Raw genomic sequence first — 17,871 nt, 5'->3', positions numbered from 1 at the left:
AGCTTCAAAGGTTTTCAACAATAGCTGGATTTCGATAAAAGTATCTTTAACTTTACGGTTGGTTTATTTGTAAAAACTGTTGACGATTTTAATTGAAAGATTTTGGAAACAAGAAAATTAAATAATTTTCAGTTTACACACTCAGATTATTTGATTTTTTTATTCTTTCAACCACTTTCACAATCGAAACAGAAGCAATTTTGCTACTTTGTTAAGGACCCTTTCCTTTGTTAAATTACTCAGTAAAATGCTTTATTCTTTTCTCCGACATTGCACCAAAAACTACCCGCAATTTCGCGTCTTAACGCATAAAACATTCATGTCAAACAACAAACAACCCGTTATTTCCTGTTTAAAAGCGTTTCGCCTGAGATTATTTACCCGGTGTGCAAATGCCATCGAAACTACAGCAACCATTGTGTTGATGACGTAATGCACACGGGCCGCATTCACTGAGCCGTGACAATTTTTTTTAACCTTTCAAGTTCCGTCAGGAAAAGAAAATAACATACAACTGGTAAGCTTCTTTTATATTATTCTCTTTTCTTCAGGTGAAAATTGGCGCGCTTTTGACATGTTTGTCTTGTCTATGCTTGACCTCACAATGAAGTATAGGGTTATATTTGGTACCTGTTGATTTATCACTTGTAAGGTCTAAATTTTCTCTTCGCTCCAGATGATCTAGACCTATCAAGATGGCCAAGTTGTGGCTTGCTTCAGCGATTCTGCTCTGCGTTGCGGTCACGGTCCTGAAGTCTGAAAAGCTAAACAATCGTGAATCAGGTGCGTGTAATAAGTCACTTATCACCCGTCAAATATTAGAGTTATTTCATGGCTTGAGTCGCGTCGCCAGTTAGGGGGCTCTATTTTTTAGCGTTTCATAAAAGACGGCTAAAATCAATCACACAGTATTAATTCATTTTCACAGCAAAAAACACTGAAGGGAACTAAAGGGTCATTTAAACATAGCGTTTATAAGTAAATGACTTTTGAAAGTCAGGCAGCGGTTAGCTGCGGTTAGTCAAAGGTAAAAAATGTCCTACGATCGATCACCGATCTCTGGAGCTTAATATTTACGCAGTCGATGCTTTCTTACGCAAGTGTTACGAGAAGGGAAAAAATCCACCACCTATTAAGAGTTCCTTTTATAGATATTGGTATCTGTAGCAACTTATGATAAACCAGAGTTAATTTTTATTCAAGAGGTCAACGACAAAATTGAATTAAATTGTGTGCGATTAACACCTTGAATTTAAACAGTGCTCCGTGAAAACAACGCGTTTCAGCTATTGTTTAACAAAGTTCACAATTAGATCTACTGAAAGTGGACAGACTTGCAAACAGATACGTAACGCAGAGAAGTTATTTTACCACGAAATGTTTTTATCTCTACAAGCAAATCTCATTTATTCTCTATTGTCGATCTGGAAGATGGTTTTCCACAAGTTGGTAATGATAAAATATTTAGGAAACTGTAACAAGATACGGTTACACCATTATGGTTTAGCTAAACGAGGAAATGTGTAGCGGTTTCACCACTAGGGAAACACGTGTTTTGTATAAGTAAATCAGTTGCTTCTCAGTGACAAGGAAAAGTTATTACAGTGGAACCCCGTTAATACGGACACCAAGGGGACAGGCCAAATTGTCCGTATTAACGGGGTGTCCGTATTAAGCGAGGTCTCAGAAAAAGTTACGAACACATGTTTTATCGACACAAAGACAAAGGCAAACGTCTTTACTGTAACTGTAAGAAATACAAACTGTGAACTCTCTGACTAAAATTAATAGTTTTTACGAAAACCTTACGAACTAGTTAGACACTCGAACTAAACATTAATAAACTCAACAGTGGAATTATTTGAAAATGTCGCAAATTTACTATATACCAGAAATAAAACGCATCTCAACGGCAACATAACGTTTTCTATAAAATTTACTTTGTAACTGAACCTCTGACCGTGACCGTTAAACTCTGCAAACTCATTTGTAAAAGTCGGTAACTTCACTTTGCACGGAAGCGTTTAGCTTGCGACACAACCATACGGACTGAAGATTCGACAAAACCTTTGCAAGCCACGCTACTCTTTGTAATAAAATCGTTTCAGTTCGTCGAATTCTGTCATTATTTGACGAGGGTGAAGTTAGCAAATAATCACGACAATAAAAATTGTCAGTGCACAGTTAAACAATGTGCGTAAAGCGGGGTTGACAAGGTATGACAGTTTGTCACTCGGGACACGGAAAAGTGTCCGTTGTCCGTATTAACGGGTGTCCGTATTAAGCGGGTTAATTAAAGAGAAAATGTAGGAAGTTTTCGTCGGGACCAACGAAACTGTCCGTAATAGCGGGGTGTCCGTATTAAGCGGGTGTCCGTAAAGCGGGGTTCCACTGTATTCTTAAGCATTTCAATATCATTAGTTTTTGCTTTGAAACATTTGTTCAAGCACACTTAAAAATGGGAAGTACTTGCATTTCTCTTGGTTCCGCGTTATGCTTCCTTTTTTCGACGTCTTTGCTTGTTTACAAGCTAAAATGGTAGAATAGGGGTTATGTGGACAAGATTTGGAACCACATATTTGTAAACTCTCAAGGGACTTTTTTAATTTCTCAAGGGACTGTTTTAATTTCTCAAGGGATTACTTTCCGCTGTGGGTGATCACTTGCGATCTCGTGGAAAAAAACGTGACTTGTCACATTTACAAACGTTATATGACAATTTTAAAAGTGACATGTCAGCTTTCTTATCTCAACGCACGTGTTTCTGAAAGGCGATCTATAAAAAGCGTCGCACAAACAATGGATTGCGTAACTAACTACTAGCACTTACATCGTTTAAAAATTACAAACGTCAAAAATAAACCATACCAAAAAACTCGCTCTTTTCAAAGATATTATTGAAGTTAAAACAAATGCAAGAGATGGGGGCTTCTTTTAGCTTAGGAGCGGTTAAAAATTAGGCCAAATTTGGTCGCTTCATGCATCGCCTAGGTCGTTAGGGACGAGACCTCGCGTTGAGCCCTTGACAGCAATGTTGCATGAATCGGCTTTACAACATGCGATCGTATCTACGCAGTTCGAGTGGAATTTCAGTCAAAGACAGCAAAATTCTTTCGTATTTCATCTTCAAATATAATTCGAAAGCATTCACTGTATATATGGCTTTTGGTTAATCCTGGGTCTTGATATCCGACCCTCGCAGAGCCTAGACAAAACGCAGCTTGAGTGTAACGATTTGTTTACGCCGCAATTATATGCGCAATGTTTTCTCCGACAGTAGTCGGAAATATCCGTATTTTTTTTCGTGCTTTTTCGTGGAGCAATCGTAACGTACGTAACGCAATCGTAACGATACGGCCTTGAACACATTGAACAGCGGTCTACCTATAACAATTTAAATATGGCGTCGCAAAAACAAAGCGTCGAACGCATATTTTGCTGTTTCATTTGCTAATGTCGCTGCCGTAATCGACTGCCTCGAATGGTCCTTGCAATTTTAAAGTATAGAATTGTCAGATCTCGGTGAAATTTGCACTGTTTATTTGTGTAATGTTAAGGAATATGTGTATAAATACCCGGCGCGGACGAGCCATTTTTGACAAAATTATATGGCTGCATTTCCGCGAAGATAGGAAATTGTTAAACTAAACTACAAAGAAACTGTAATGATAAGTTCGAAGAACAATGCACAGGATAAACCTTCGACTCATACTTCATGCAAAAACGTCGATATCTCGAAGAGACTTTGATTAAGTTTGGAGCCATCCTAATGGTCAGCCAACGCAAAACAAAATAAACACCACTAGAGTCAACTCCCTCTTAACGAACCCCTCTATAAGACGGACACCTGGCGTCGATACGTCCCGTCTCTGCTATTTTTCAGTCATTTTACTGTACCTAAACTCCCTATAGGACGGACACCTCTCTAAGACGGTCCCGACGATGTCCGTTTTAGAGGGAGTTGACTGTATACAAAAAGAAACATTACTATATCAGTAGGCCTAACAAACCTGTTCCAAGCCTGTAACAATTGTAGATCGATTTGTTTCCTAATAATCTTCGTAGGCTGTTAACAGGTAAAAACTAGTGGCATACCGTATCGCAATTGTAAAACGAGCCCATGACCAGGAAAGTATATGTGTATACGATCCAACGTATGGCCATGTTGAGCTATTTTTAGCTATGGTTCCCATGGCCAGGAGCCGCTTTTGTCGAAACTTTATTTTTTCTCTTCTGGCCACGCGCCTTGGGTCCCCACCCCTCTACAGTGGCTTTTTTTTATTCTCCGAAACTTTGCTAGCCTCGAGCTCACTCAGTCTGAAATAAAATTGGTCGCCATTTTGAAAAAATAGGTGCATGGAGTGTAAATGTGACTACGGTGGCGCGGTCAAGTGAGGGTCAAGAGACTTAACAGTCATTGACTGAGAAAACCAGGCAATTTTACAAAAAACCGAAAGATGGGGGTCGGCCAATTTGCTTCATACTAACACCATAAATAGGTTAGGTGGTCTTATGAATAAATATACTGAACTTGGCTCCTCAATCGTTTTTGTATAGGAGATATGAGGTCCACTATTTATCACCCCCATCAGGGCCTAGATTTACCAGTAAATTTGACCCAAATTTGAAAACCACTATAAACTACAAAATTAAATGAACGGAATTTTTATTCTCTGTGTGGCATAAACAGACATAGAACTACTTGTAAAAATCCAGAAATGTACGAAATAAGCACAGGTAAGTCTACACCGTTCACGTTTTGAACACCTACTTTTTACATTTTCGAATGAGCAAGATTTTGCCCATTTTCGAGTTCCCGTAGAACACACAACTATAACTGCAGAAATCATTGGATACCACAGATAAGTGCTCTTACCTTTCCTCTATCATAAACAGCAATAATCTTTTTGGGCCATTGAAACAGCAAGATTTTAGAGCACCTCAATGTAGTTCATGTAGGCGATATCGTCTTCAACAACACACGAAGCAACCAATGTGTTTTTAAACCACTCCTCGAGTCCACTTTGAGTTTTTCCGAGGTTAAATAAATGCAATTGACTGAATTCCTTCCGAAATATATCTCAACCCGTCGATTATTCGTTAAACAGTGAAGAAAACGTGAAAAACACGAAAATAACAGAGCGACGCCATTTTGAATTTGACAACTCCCAGGGGCCTGGAATCCAGCTTTTCTCCAGGAGGGTAGGGTGGGTGACATTTTTATTGTAAATACCTTCAACAAGCGTTTCACAATGCAATACAATACAAAAATGTATTTTTTATTATTATTTTACGTTAACTTCCTTACGATAATGCTTGTAATAACAACAGTTGCATACCCAATAACCCCGCCATACAAAACTGAAGAACAAACAAAGCTTATTACCGTAATTCCGCCCTTTAAGATTGCTTTCATGTAGTTAACTGCTCCTACATAAATAAACGCCAACTTTGAGCGATCGTTTCGTAGACTGCAGTCTGAGTAAATGACCATGCATGAAGTAAGGACAATCGACAATTATGCTACGTTTTTACCGGCGCAAATTTAATAATTAGAATTTAACTTTGACTGACTGAAGCTTAAATAATTCTACAGTCAAAACGTGCTCTTTATCAGACCTAATCAAGCAATTTATATCGTATATATATCCCAAAAGGTTGGGACAGTCCGTTCAGTATTAATTAAAATTAGTTTAGTTTGTTTAAATTGGTTTTCCACCTCAGCTCATCTGTTTATGAGTAAAGTATTGCAAGAAAAGTACCCCCCCCCCCCAAAAAAAAAAAAAAAAAAAATCATCACTTTAATTTGCTTTGACTGCTTGATATTTTATGTACACGATAAAAAGCACTTCCGTTCTGCTCCATTTTCAATTTTTCATGTTGTTGATATTAAACGCATGCGCTCGAAGAAGGTGGTCTTCGACCGTCCATTTTATTTACTGATCTGTAACGTTAGAGAAAGTCACTCCTTGGAACAACTGCAGGTTTTTACGAGATGTTCGATTGGTCTCACATAGGAGTCCTTTCGGGCAATGGACCCATCAATCTCTATTCCATAGAGGTCACAAAGTTCTTTTAACTGTGCAATCTTAAACTTTGACTTTAACATGCCACGTTTAACTAGACCACAGATATCCTGACCTTTATATTCGATTGGATGTCGCAGGTCGACCTCTTCGTACACTGCTGTCTGCAATTCTTGCAGTTGTTTCTCTGCCTCCCAGGCTTCAAGATCATTCTCATCGATATTTTCAGCTTCTTCAATTAGCGCGGTGGGTGCTTTACTCTGACGCTGCGCTGCTGCCAGTCTTGAGAAATAACTGCTTATTTGTTTGGCAGTTCGCCATTCTTCTGGAGCAAAGCGAAGTTTGCCATCACCGTCCCTTGCGATTCTCATTTCTTTTGCCACCTTTGTTGGATCTTCTTTGTTCCCTATATCAAATAAAACATATCGTCATGACATAGTACAAACACAGTCATTTACAGTGTGATAAAAAAGAAGGTCATGGTAGTATTGTAAAGTCGTCGGCCTTCAGTGAGCGTGAGCAGCTGACAAAACGTCAAAAAGCAATTGATCTTTCTTTCACTTGAAAATAAACTTTTAAATAGTGTTGAAAAGATAGGAAAAGCAGGATAATTAGGGGGTTTAGGAATAAGGGATAATTCACCAAATTATTTTAGGCATTTAATAATTAGATAAGGTATTACAACATAATTTTGCGGGTAATGAAAATCAAAATAATATGGATAACAGCCTCGGTTATTTCATGGTTAATAAAAAATTAAACTGCCCCTTGACAAGAAATGTGCGAGGCGATTTGAACTACTCTATAAGTCATGGAACTTTCTTCCTTTTAAGCCCGGAATGAAGTAATCGCTTCAGCTACTCAAGATCGCTGCAAAGATCACTCATTACTGTTAATTGCTAACTAGACATACCTAGGTGTGAACTTATTACCTGTTTCGACCCCTCTATTGAACTTTTCCACTAGAAACGTCTTAACGCCTTCGGTTGCTCTCTGACCCTTTCGTTGGGCTTTCAAAGCCCAACCCTGGAGTGGTTCTTTTCTTGTTGTTACGTGGGTACTTGCTCGTAGGTGCACTGCCTCTCTGGCGACGTGGGACGACTGTATTCCTGTGACCTTTTCTGCCCACTCTTTCCGTGCCAAGTCGTAAACAGTCTCCCTCTCAGTTACCCTTATATGCCGCCCAGTATCCATGTGTGCATAAAGATCCGCCTGTGTCTGAAATGTGGCCACGCAACCTTCCTCTTCGCACACAAAAATGTCTTGGAAACTGTTAGAAGGCTGCTTTTTTACCATAAGTCCTGGCTTTGACAATGGCGTTAGAGACGTAAGTGGCATGACAATACAGAGATCTGTCGGACCTTGGAGGGATAGACCCAATTCATCGTATAGAAACATCTGACCTTCCCCCACAGCATAAGCTTTCCAAGCCCTTATCCCGGAGACAAGAAACTCAAAACTGAACAGAGCGCTAATTCCTTTCCATTCCATCGTTTTAGCCGCCTTTGCTAAATCCACTTCAGCAACTGTGTTCCTACACCCACGTACACCACCGTACGATTCCAAAGCCTCTTTCATGTCAGCTGCTGTGACAACATCGTGCTTTTCGTTTACCCATCTTTGTATGTGACCTTTCATTGGCGCGATCTTTCTATCACATACGTCCTTCCCTGACTGTGGATCTGAGAAGTCATACCTTCGAATGCTGATGCCTGTCCTCTCTCCAATGGACTTCAGCGAAAGAAGCAGCGAGGCGTTATGGTAACATCCAGCATTGTCAGATTTTAGATAAGCCGTCTCTACATCAGGGTGCTCTTGTTTGACTGAAACAAGAAGGTGCTCTAGAATGGATGCCACGGAAAACCAATCCTGTGTGCAGCTGTCAAATATGTGCACAACTGTTTCCACGTTGTATTCGTTCTCATCAGATTTGAGTATAACACAAGCAACATGCCAGCTCTTGCCTCGTTTTCCGTAAAAGTCACTCATTTGCTCTCTATATCGCTGGGGCAGATATTTCATTGCCCAGTCCATCGTTACGAGAACGCTTTTATCGTTAAGTGCACCAAGAGCGTCTTCCTTGGCTTGCTCTTGGTTAACAGTGCGAAGCATATGGGCTTTCCAACTACCGATTGCATGCACGGCATGAGCCATATCAAACTTGACTTGACTTTGCTGTAGGTCGGAAAGAGTCAGGTTTGGAGAATTGATCTTGTTTGTGATGTCAGATAAAACTTCATCTAGTTGACAGCATGAGATACAAGATGTATCATGAGTGTGATCACATTGATGGGCGAAGACGTCGTTTTGAGGATCGCTAAGACTGTACCTAGTGCAGTGGTCTGCACATCTTTCATCGGGTCCGACGTGGCTCTTAAAGTCCGTTTTGAGGTAGCGCTTGGCTTCTTTAAAGATACCCTTCGCCTCTTTTCCCCATATCGGGGAGGCACCACCTTCTTCAAGTGTGGTAACTACACTATGGAGAATTTCGAATGCTTGTGCCCCTTCCGTTAAGAAATAATCTAATCCCTGTAGCGACTTCTGCGTTGACGCAGCACACACTTCGATGATCCTATATAGTGTTCTTTCGCTGGCTGGCTCAAACACTGTTTCTTGACAATAAGCAATGTATTGCTTGATTATTCTTGAGGGCACCATTGTTCTTATCACATTTGGAATGGTGATTTTCTCACCAGAGTCAAGCTTCAGCACCTTAGTTCCGTACGCTACGTCCTGTAAAAAGTTTGGTCTTGCAATAAAGTTGACGAAGTGGCTTGTTTTGGCTGGATCAAGGCGTGTCCTTTTAATAGGTACTGGTACCACTGGTTGACCTGGTCCTTTTTCAGTAGCATGGCTGCGGGCTTGATCTATTTGCCAATTACTTAGACCAGGAATCATCTCTCTGAGCTCCTTCTTTGAAAAATGCTTAGCAAACATCGACAGAATTTGCAATCGAGTTTGACGACTTTCCGCTTCATTATACACCCCCAGCAAAATTGACAGTTCGACTTTGCTTACTTCTTTTCTGTCGTCATATTTGCCGTTTTCGTCCCGGTATGAAGAATACTTCAGTGCATCAAATACTTTCTCTTCTTGATCTGGTGCAATGGTTGTCAAAACAGCACTGAGAACTTGACGGACTTTCCGCAAATAGTAGGCTTTTTGTGTACTTGATATACTTTCCCAATTCGAATTGAGTGTCGATGCTATCGGACTAACCCTTCCATCTGATATATTTCCTACTGCTTCATTTAAGACTGCGCGTCTTTCATGCTGACGCTGTTCTTCATCGATCCAAAAACTGACATCTTCATCGTCTCCTTCATTGTCGGCAACAGTACTGTCCAATGTGTATTCAAACTCGGAGGGGTTAGGAAATGACAAGTTAATGTTCTCTTCAAAGTCCAAATCATTTGAGTCGAACACACTATATACCTTTACCGGAGTCTCGTCTTTCTTCACTGTACTGCCTTCATTTCTAGCGTTCTCTTCTTTACCCTGGATAGACACGAATAAAAAACTGTAATATTCAATAGAAAGTATAAACAGTGTGCGCGGCGCGCGTTACTAGAAAACGTTTTATACGGGGAGGCACCACGCCCTGAAATCCAACCCCAGTCCTTAGACTGAATTACGTGTAAATGAATAAAAACTATATATATTACAAGATTTAATGATTTTGTTGTTGATTTTGTTGTTAGTTCTCGTCCTTGCTCCGAGGGTTTTTCTCCGGGTTCTCCGGTTTTCCTCCCTCCACAAAAACCAACACTTCCAAATTCCAATTCGATCTGGAATCAGTGGGATCAAGAAGAGCCACCTAGTGGAAGATCCCACTGTAAATTCCCATTTTTTTTTTATTTTTTATTTTATTTATATAACATTTTGAAAGAAAAGGCACCTCTTTCGTAAACCTTTTTATTGAAAAAATGTACCCGTTCTATATACCTACATGAAATGACATATAATTAAAACAGGGAGTTTTCGTGTCATTTTCATATAGCGCATAGTAAATACAGCCAGTTGCGTCTGTTCGAAATATTTTATAAAAGGCAAATTTTAATGCCTAAACGTCAGATTTCCCTACCCTTTCAGACTTTTCAGGCGGAGTCTCGCCGTATAGGTCTTTACAGGAAGTACCCCCATTCCCCCGGGGACTGAACGCTCGATTTTATTCTTTTCCTTATTTAGTCTTCAAAGTCTAAATCAGTTGATATGAAACTTCTATACTAAACTACAAAACTAGAAAACGTTTTATAAGGGGAGGCACCGCGCCCTGAAATCCAACCTCTTACCCTTTTATATACCGTTTTGAAAGAAAAGGCACCTCTTTCGTAAACCTTTTATTGAAAAATGTACCCGTTCTATATACCTACATGACATGACATATAATAAAAACCGGGAGTTTTCGTGTCATTTTCATACAGCGCTTAGTAAATTAAAATGATACAGCCAGTTGCGTCAGTTCGAAATATTTTATAAAAGGCAAATTTTAATGCCTTAACGTCAGATTTCCCTACCCTTTCAGACCTTCGGGCGGAGCCTCGCCGTATAGGTCTTAACAGGAAGTACCCCCATTCCCCCCGGGACAAGACGCTCGATTTAATTCATTTCCTTATTTACTCTTTAAAGTCTTAGAGATGAAACTACCATTAACCTTTATTGAAAACTCATTCTTCCTTAGAGCACTGCCTTCATTTTCATCGTTCTCCACTTTACCCTGAAAGAAACGAATAGCAATGTAATATTCAGATTATTTTAACTATTTACGCGTGCAGTTCGGCATCGAATGCACTCTTATCCATAAATACTCTGCTGTTTTTTGCAAGTGAAGAATTATAAAGGATTAGGTATGAAGGGCGTGGCATTTTCGATCGCCGGCAACTAAAATATTAGTAGTGTAAGAGTCATTGTCGACGAGACCTCCCAAACAACTCTAGATGTTACTTACCAAGCTTTAGGAAAAAATGTAAAACATGCGCACATTGACACAGCATTTTTTGCTTCTGCTGGCGAAGAAGAAACCTGGAGGCTTGTGTTACTAAAAGGGGAATAATTACCCACTCCTCTATTCTGACTGAGGGAGGGAAGCAGCAAAACCCACCATGACCACAAATTAATTCAGTTAAAGGCTAAGTGGATAGCCGAGGAGCTTCGCTTTTATGTTTGGCAAAATCTATTTATATTGCCGAGTGCTATCAAACTTTATATATTATGCAGGGGAATTAGCGATGTCATTTTTAATTCAAAATATTCACCTTGGTCTCTTCATCACTTTTTGAATGGCCTTTTCGGCATGTGTTACATAGGGCTGAAACAAGAAAGATGTAAAGGTATTGATAAGGTTTTCTGAAAAACACGACGGCAAGCTAAACGTGTTGGTTTCAATTGGAATGCTACACTTTCCACACTGTAATTAGCAAAGATTTTCAAACTGATAAACAGCTAAATATGGAAACACACTAAAAGAATGAAATAATTAGCACGAATATAATAATAGTATTCATTATTTCTCTTGTGAATCTTTCATGAAAAATCCAACATGTGAAAAGCTGTACTAAATAATAATTTTATTGTACTGTTGTACTTACCGGAACCGATTGGCACTGAAACATGATACACCTCATAGATTTCCTCTGACACCTGCTTGTTTACCCGACGAGGATTTTTCAATTTTTTCGCTTCGCCTCTATGAGATGGGTAACAGCAACTGGATGACAACTTTTGGTAATGTGTTGTCAGTTCGTATCGGTGCTTTGGACACACGGTAATCCTTCCTCTCTCTTTCTTTGACAGGGAATGTAATCCAGCGCGATTGAGAATAACTTCACTCTCTGTGATCTGTGTACCAACACCACGGCTTCCACTGACACCCAATTTAGTTAGATATTCGGTTAAATCCTTGCTACATGCTTCTAAAGGAATTACATGAAGCTCGGTTGGAGCGTATGGTGTTGCACCGCACACACTGTTTTCATTTGAGAATGAGCAACTCATTTTCCATCGTACATTATATTTCAAGCCGGCTATGTAGATAACATCGCAAAACCTGGTGCCTGTATGACGCGTTGGCATAAAAATATATGTACACGGTATATATAAAGGCCGAAACAGTACTGTCTGCAGTTAAATATAAATATATATATTTATTTAACCGGCTTTATCAATATAAAATAAGTAGCTGTAAAAAAATATAATTGGCACTGGAGAATCTGCAGAGCAGACGGATGGAGTGATGGACAGAAAAAAAACAAAAAACAAAAAGGCAACATATACTTTATTCAAACTCGTTCGTAATTTTATTATTTTATTAAAATATATTTTTTAATTGCTGTCATAGTATAAAACTAAATAAACAAGCTACTCCCTTTGTAAATAGCATAAACATTGATTCGGCCCAATGCTAGCCCCTCCAACCCACCTGTGATACACCTGTTGAAACAATCACCCACCCTACCCTCCTTGGGAAAAGCTGAATTCCAGGCCCCTGCGAGTTGTCAAATTCAAAATGGCGTCGCTCTGTTATTTTCGTGTTTTCCACGTTTTCTTCACTGTTTAATGAATTATCGACGGGTTGAGATATATTTCGGAAGGAATTCAGTCAATTGCATTTATTTAACCTCGGAAAAACTCAAAGTGGACTCGAGGAGTGGTTTAAAAACACATTGGTTGCTTCGTGTGTTGTTGAAGACGATATCGCCTACATGAACTACATTGAGGTGCTCTAAAATCTTGCTGTTTCAATGGCCCAAAAAGATTATTGCTGTTTATGATAGAGGAAAGGTAAGAGCACTTATCTGTGGTATCCAATGATTTCTGCAGTTATAGTTGTGTGTTCTACGGGAACTCGAAAATGGGCAAAATCTTGCTCATTCGAAAATGTAAAAAGTAGGTGTTCAAAACGTGAACGGTGTAGACTTACCTGTGCTTATTTCGTACATTTCTGGATTTTTACAAGTAGTTCTATGTCTGTTTATGCCACACAGAAAATAACAATTCCGTTCATTTAATTTTGTAGTTTATAATGGTTTTCAAATTTGGGTCAAATTTACTGGTAAATCTAGACCCTGATGGGGTGATAAATAGTGGACCTCATATCTCCTATACAAAAACGATTGAGGAGCCAAGTTTAGTATATTTATTCATAAGTCCACCTAACCTATTTATGGTGTTAGTATGAAGCAAATCGGCCGACCCCCATCTTTGACTGCCTGCCTGGATTTCTCAGTCAGTGACTGTTAAGGCAGCACTGAAGACAGCGCGCCTCTATACTTCTTGTTGTCAGTGTTTTTCCTTTTTTACAATAAAAACCTTTGTTAGCAGTTCAATGCGCAGCTGAAGCGATTTTATTTATCTAACGACGCGATTATATGTGTTTTCTTTTTAAGGGAAAAAGGAAAGAAGTGTACCAGCGTTTCAGCAGATCTCTCGTCTGGAGGATGTAAGGAGCGATATCGCAAAGCCGGAAAAGAAGGGTAAAAATAATGATGTTAATAATGATGACAAAAAAGAAGACAGTAAAAAAGAAGATAACAACGACGAAAAGAAGACTAAAAATGAAGATAAAATTGAAGAACAGAAGAATGATAAAGACAAAAACGAAGAGTCGAAGAATAAAAACGAAGATAAAAACGAAGAGTCGAAGAATAAGAACAAAGATCAGAAGAATAAAAAAGAAGATAAGCACGAAGAAGAGAAAGATAAAAAAGAAGAGCAAAAGGACACCAAAGAAGATAAAAGCGGAGAGCAGAAGAACGCTGCCCTTGACAAGAAAGAAGATGAGAAAAAGAAAGAAAGTAAACAAGGTGGTAAAAGTAAAATTGCCTTGATAAACAATCAAATTCACTCAACTTATTCTATCAGAAATAATACTATACTAATACTACTAATAGTGTATGGTGACAAAAAAGCAGACCTATGTAGGATTTATGCGTTTATATATTTGTAATCTTCTTTGTTTTTTGTTTCTGCAGCTAATACTCCCAAGAAAGATGCGCCTAAGCCGAGCCTAAAAAAGCATCAGGATAAACCGGCGCCTGCTCCGGCTAAACGCCCTGTACCTGTGCGGAGGCCCCCGGTGGCATCACGCCCCGCGTACCCGTATACCGGGTACCAGCCTTATCAGCGCCCTTACAACATGCCCCAGACCCAAACGGCGCCAATGTCCGCTATGGGAGGAGCGTGTTTACAACAATGCTGGAAGAAATGTACACCTATATGTATACAACACAGATGTTGTTTGCCGGGGATGAATAGTGTTCCAATGCCTCTTCCTCCCCCTCCACCTATTTACCGTCCACCTCCACCCCCTCCACCTCCCCCAATGATAATGTATGCTCCACCTCCCCCTCCCCCACCTCCTATGCCCATGGTGTATCCACCGATACAAATATGCCAGCCATCTTGTGCACCAGCATGCTGCATGCCTCCTCCGCCGGCACCTGCGCCTCCCCCACCCCCTCCACCGCCGCCTCCTCCCCCTCCTCCTCCACCACCACCAAGGCCAGTCCCACCTCGCCCTAATCCCGCATGCAATCCGGCGTGTGCACCACAGTGCTGCATGCCCATGTCCTATCCCGCACCCTACCCTGCACCAATGCCGTATCCCTATCCCGCCCCCTCGGCGCCAACCTATCTCTCGACGGGATGTGCCGGATATCCTGGATACCCTGGATATCCATGCATCAACACCCCTGGAACAGCAACTCCGGTACCTCCGAAACCCGTCACCGCCAAGCCAAAGAAAGCTTGTTCTCCGATCTGTCTCAAGTTTTGTCTGACCATCTGCCCTCAAGATTGTTGTAATGCTAAGGTCACAAGCGTGCAAGTTGTCAAACCGTCAGCAGCTTCAACTTCAGTCACAGTAGCTACACCGTCCCCTGCTGCCTGCCCAGCAACCTGTGCCCAGATATGTGCAACTCCCTGTCCTCAGGTCAGTATGGTACTGAACACTCGTTTGTTCTGAGTGCTAAATCACGAAAGTTTATAATTAACAAGTGAATTCCAAGAATTAAAGGGGCACTGTCATTGGGATTTTTCTGCTTTTCGGTAAAAAGTAGTCTTGCTCGTACATGAAATGCGCCTTGTACATCAAGATGGAGGTATAAAGTAAATTGTTGTTAAAAGAAGAAGAGAGCCATTATTATTTTTTAGCTTTTTTCCAGGCCACAAGGGCAAAAGTTGAAAAAATCACCCCGACTTTTTCAAGTTGAGATCTAAAGTTCCTGATGGCATCACAATAATATCAATAGTTTATAGCTTCAGTACACTGGCATAGTAATTTTTAACAAAACTGGACAACTATTTGTGGGTTTCTATATGTCTTTAGGCTCTTGAATTTTTGAAGTGAAGCTCATGACAGTGTTCCTTTAACCCCAAATGGTGACCCGAGACTGAACTGTTCCCATAAACGCTGCTTCTGGTTGGCTGAGAGGAATAAGTTTCCAATACCCTGCAATAATTCTATCATAGAGCAAATTACGAAACTTATTACCTCACTACTTAATAGCTTCTCCCAATACTTTTTTAGTATTTTTGTCATTGGCTCAGCTTAGGGAAGAGAAAAAAAAAACTGAGATGTATTTGCTGATTTTTGTTTTTACAGACATGCTGCTCAGGAGGCAAACCTGCTGGAACCACAGCAAAACCAGGCACGGCCACCGCTACGGCGAATACCGCTGCTACTGGTAAGCACATACGGGATATGTCACATACGTACATACGGGACATTTTATAGTACGTACATACGGCACAGGTTACATACGTAGACCTTAAAAGACGATCCTTCCTGTTCTGTAACTGAGATTTTTTTATTATATGTTTTAACTAGGAGCCCACTGGTTTCTGGTTTTAACGCAAATTATTATGCCATTTTTGCGATATCTTCAAAACGATAGTTTAAAAAGGTAAATATTACGTTTAGAATGGAGAAGATCAAGACACATTACGATAAAAAATGGAGGCTCAATTCAAAGTGAGCTACCATGAACTCATAATTAAAGAAGACGAAAGCAAAATCAAAAATGTAAAGGATGAGCAAAGGCATAGTTGATAGCTCTTTTTCGTAAGAGTAAGAACAAAAACGGCCGCAAAAACTGCCTGGGATAATTCAGTAAAAAAAACGGAAAAAAATAATAACTTTAAAATGTTTTTATCGTAGCTCCTCATGCAATCAAATTATTGTTCTAACAAACAAAAAATTTTCGAAGGAGAGCTATTATTAGGGGAAACAGTTCTAGTACGTTTAGAATATGGAAGATCGAGTATCAACAATGGCTTTTTCTTTATTTGCATAGTTCGCCCTACACCTGTCCCTACGTCAAAGAAGCCCGTTTCTTGCGCGGCACCTGCCTGTGCCCCTCAGACGTGCCTGCCAACATGTCCCAAACCTTGCTGCAAGAAACGATTTAATGACATGGAGCTGGTTGAAGGCTGCCCTCGAGTGTGCTACGATCACTGTGATCAGAGATGTCCCAGGCGCTGCTGCGGCCCTCATCCTCCAATCAAGCGCGTCGGGCTAAGACCCAAAATCAATGACGTCCCTCTGTCCCCCAAGTGTCCAAAGATATGTGCTGATGTGTGCGCCCTAGAGTGCCCACACAGGTGCTGCGGTCCAGGCTCCATGAAGAGGTCCTTTATTTCGAAAGCGATACCTCGTTTGGCTAACATGAAGAATCAGTATGCTTACGCTCAAAGAAGGAACCAAATCCCAGTTTCTCGGTACAGCAACCCTCGACGATTTGGATTGAAGAAACGCGATACGAAGCAGTAAATAGCTATTTAGAATTTATATAATGGTCCTTAAGCTTATACGATAACAAACGTCATTAGGTGAACGAAAGACGAGCAGAAGGATGAGGTGTAAGCAAACTGATATCTACTGATAGACGCTCAACAGAAGCTGACGAGACCTCAGAAGTATTTTTGTACAATCAATGGCGTATAAAGCATAAGCAGTTTTAAAGAACGTACTTGTCGACATTAGTTTCTGCCAAAAAGTAAGACATTTCAGCAGAGTATTTTGTTTGACAGAGTTTCGGTGCATTTATATATTTGCATTACTTTATTATAGGAATATAACGAAGCATTTTAACAACGCGAACAAAATTTACGCGTAATTAAATTAACGCGAATTTAAGAAAGGTTCTGGTAAAATGCTTTTAGTAAACGCGTTACATAAATAAAATTAACGCGAATTTTTGAAATTCGCGTTAATAACATGTATCGTTAATTTCCTATAATAAGGCATGTTGCTATGACCCAAGACCATATACATGTATAATTATATTTTCAATGCAAACATCACGAAATGCGTATACATCATGCAATTAATATATTATCTAATGCATATATCATACTATAAATTGCATTATTATATAATGCATATATTATGCCATGCATACATTACATACCGGTATTCGTGCATTTTTACTCTTGTACATACTGAGCAACCATTTGTGTCGTTTATAACGAACTGTAAATAAACCTTTCCTAATCCTGGGTAAGGTAGGTTTGTTAGAGCTTGTATTGACAAGCAGTCTAAAACGTAAGGGTGAAACAAATAAAACAAAGCGTAATCTCAAGTCAGTGTGTTGACCTTAAGTGTTTGTTTTGTAATTACTGTAAAAACAACAACCTTTGACTACGTCGAAGGAACGTTGCTAGTTAGACTGCGAGAAGTCTCTATTTTGCTTTAAATTCCTAAGCCGCTCGTATATTAGCCTCCCACGCAGTCGTTCTTAGGGGCGATCGTGTTTCACTCCTCCCCATGTTCGTGGGGAGGAGTGTAACGCGATCGCCCCTAAAAACGACTGCGTGGGAGGCTACTCGTATATCGAACTCGCTCGCT

At 40.0% G+C, this 17,871-nt stretch overlaps 2 protein-coding genes across 4 annotated transcripts; one reads left to right on the top strand and one right to left on the bottom strand.

Annotated features, from left to right (window-relative positions):
- The first annotated feature begins 389 nt into the window (after positions 1–389).
- Positions 390–17,605, top strand: LOC144659804 (uncharacterized). 3 transcript variants are annotated; one of them, XM_078520325.1, is made up of 7 exons: positions 390–517; positions 677–783; positions 13,412–13,640; positions 13,674–13,828; positions 13,997–14,955; positions 15,628–15,709; positions 16,319–17,605. In XM_078520325.1, the coding sequence occupies exons 2-7, from the start codon at positions 696–698 to the stop codon at positions 16,792–16,794; spliced, it is 1,989 nt and encodes a 662-aa protein (XP_078376451.1). In that variant the 5' UTR covers positions 390–517; positions 677–695; the 3' UTR covers positions 16,795–17,605. The 3 variants fall into 3 exon arrangements, with proteins under 3 accessions (XP_078376451.1, XP_078376452.1, XP_078376450.1); XM_078520326.1 differs by lacking the exon at positions 13,674–13,828 and having other exon boundaries at positions 13,412–13,498; XM_078520324.1 differs by having other exon boundaries at positions 13,412–13,828.
- LOC144660983 (uncharacterized) lies at positions 5,963–12,020 on the bottom strand. Its single transcript, XM_078521704.1, has 5 exons — positions 11,615–12,020; positions 11,282–11,334; positions 10,681–10,743; positions 6,959–9,524; positions 5,963–6,432 (listed from the first exon to the last, which is right to left on the bottom strand). The coding sequence occupies exons 1-5, from the start codon at positions 12,018–12,020 to the stop codon at positions 5,963–5,965; spliced, it is 3,558 nt and encodes a 1,185-aa protein (XP_078377830.1).
- Positions 17,606–17,871: the final 266 nt, after the last annotated feature.

The sequence above is a fragment of the Oculina patagonica genome, chromosome 7 (genome assembly GCF_052425735.1).
Source record: "Oculina patagonica isolate OP01 chromosome 7, crgOcupat, whole genome shotgun sequence".
Lineage (NCBI taxonomy): Eukaryota > Metazoa > Cnidaria > Anthozoa > Scleractinia > Oculinidae > Oculina > Oculina patagonica.
This window is presented reverse-complemented; position numbering and strand designations above follow the sequence as displayed.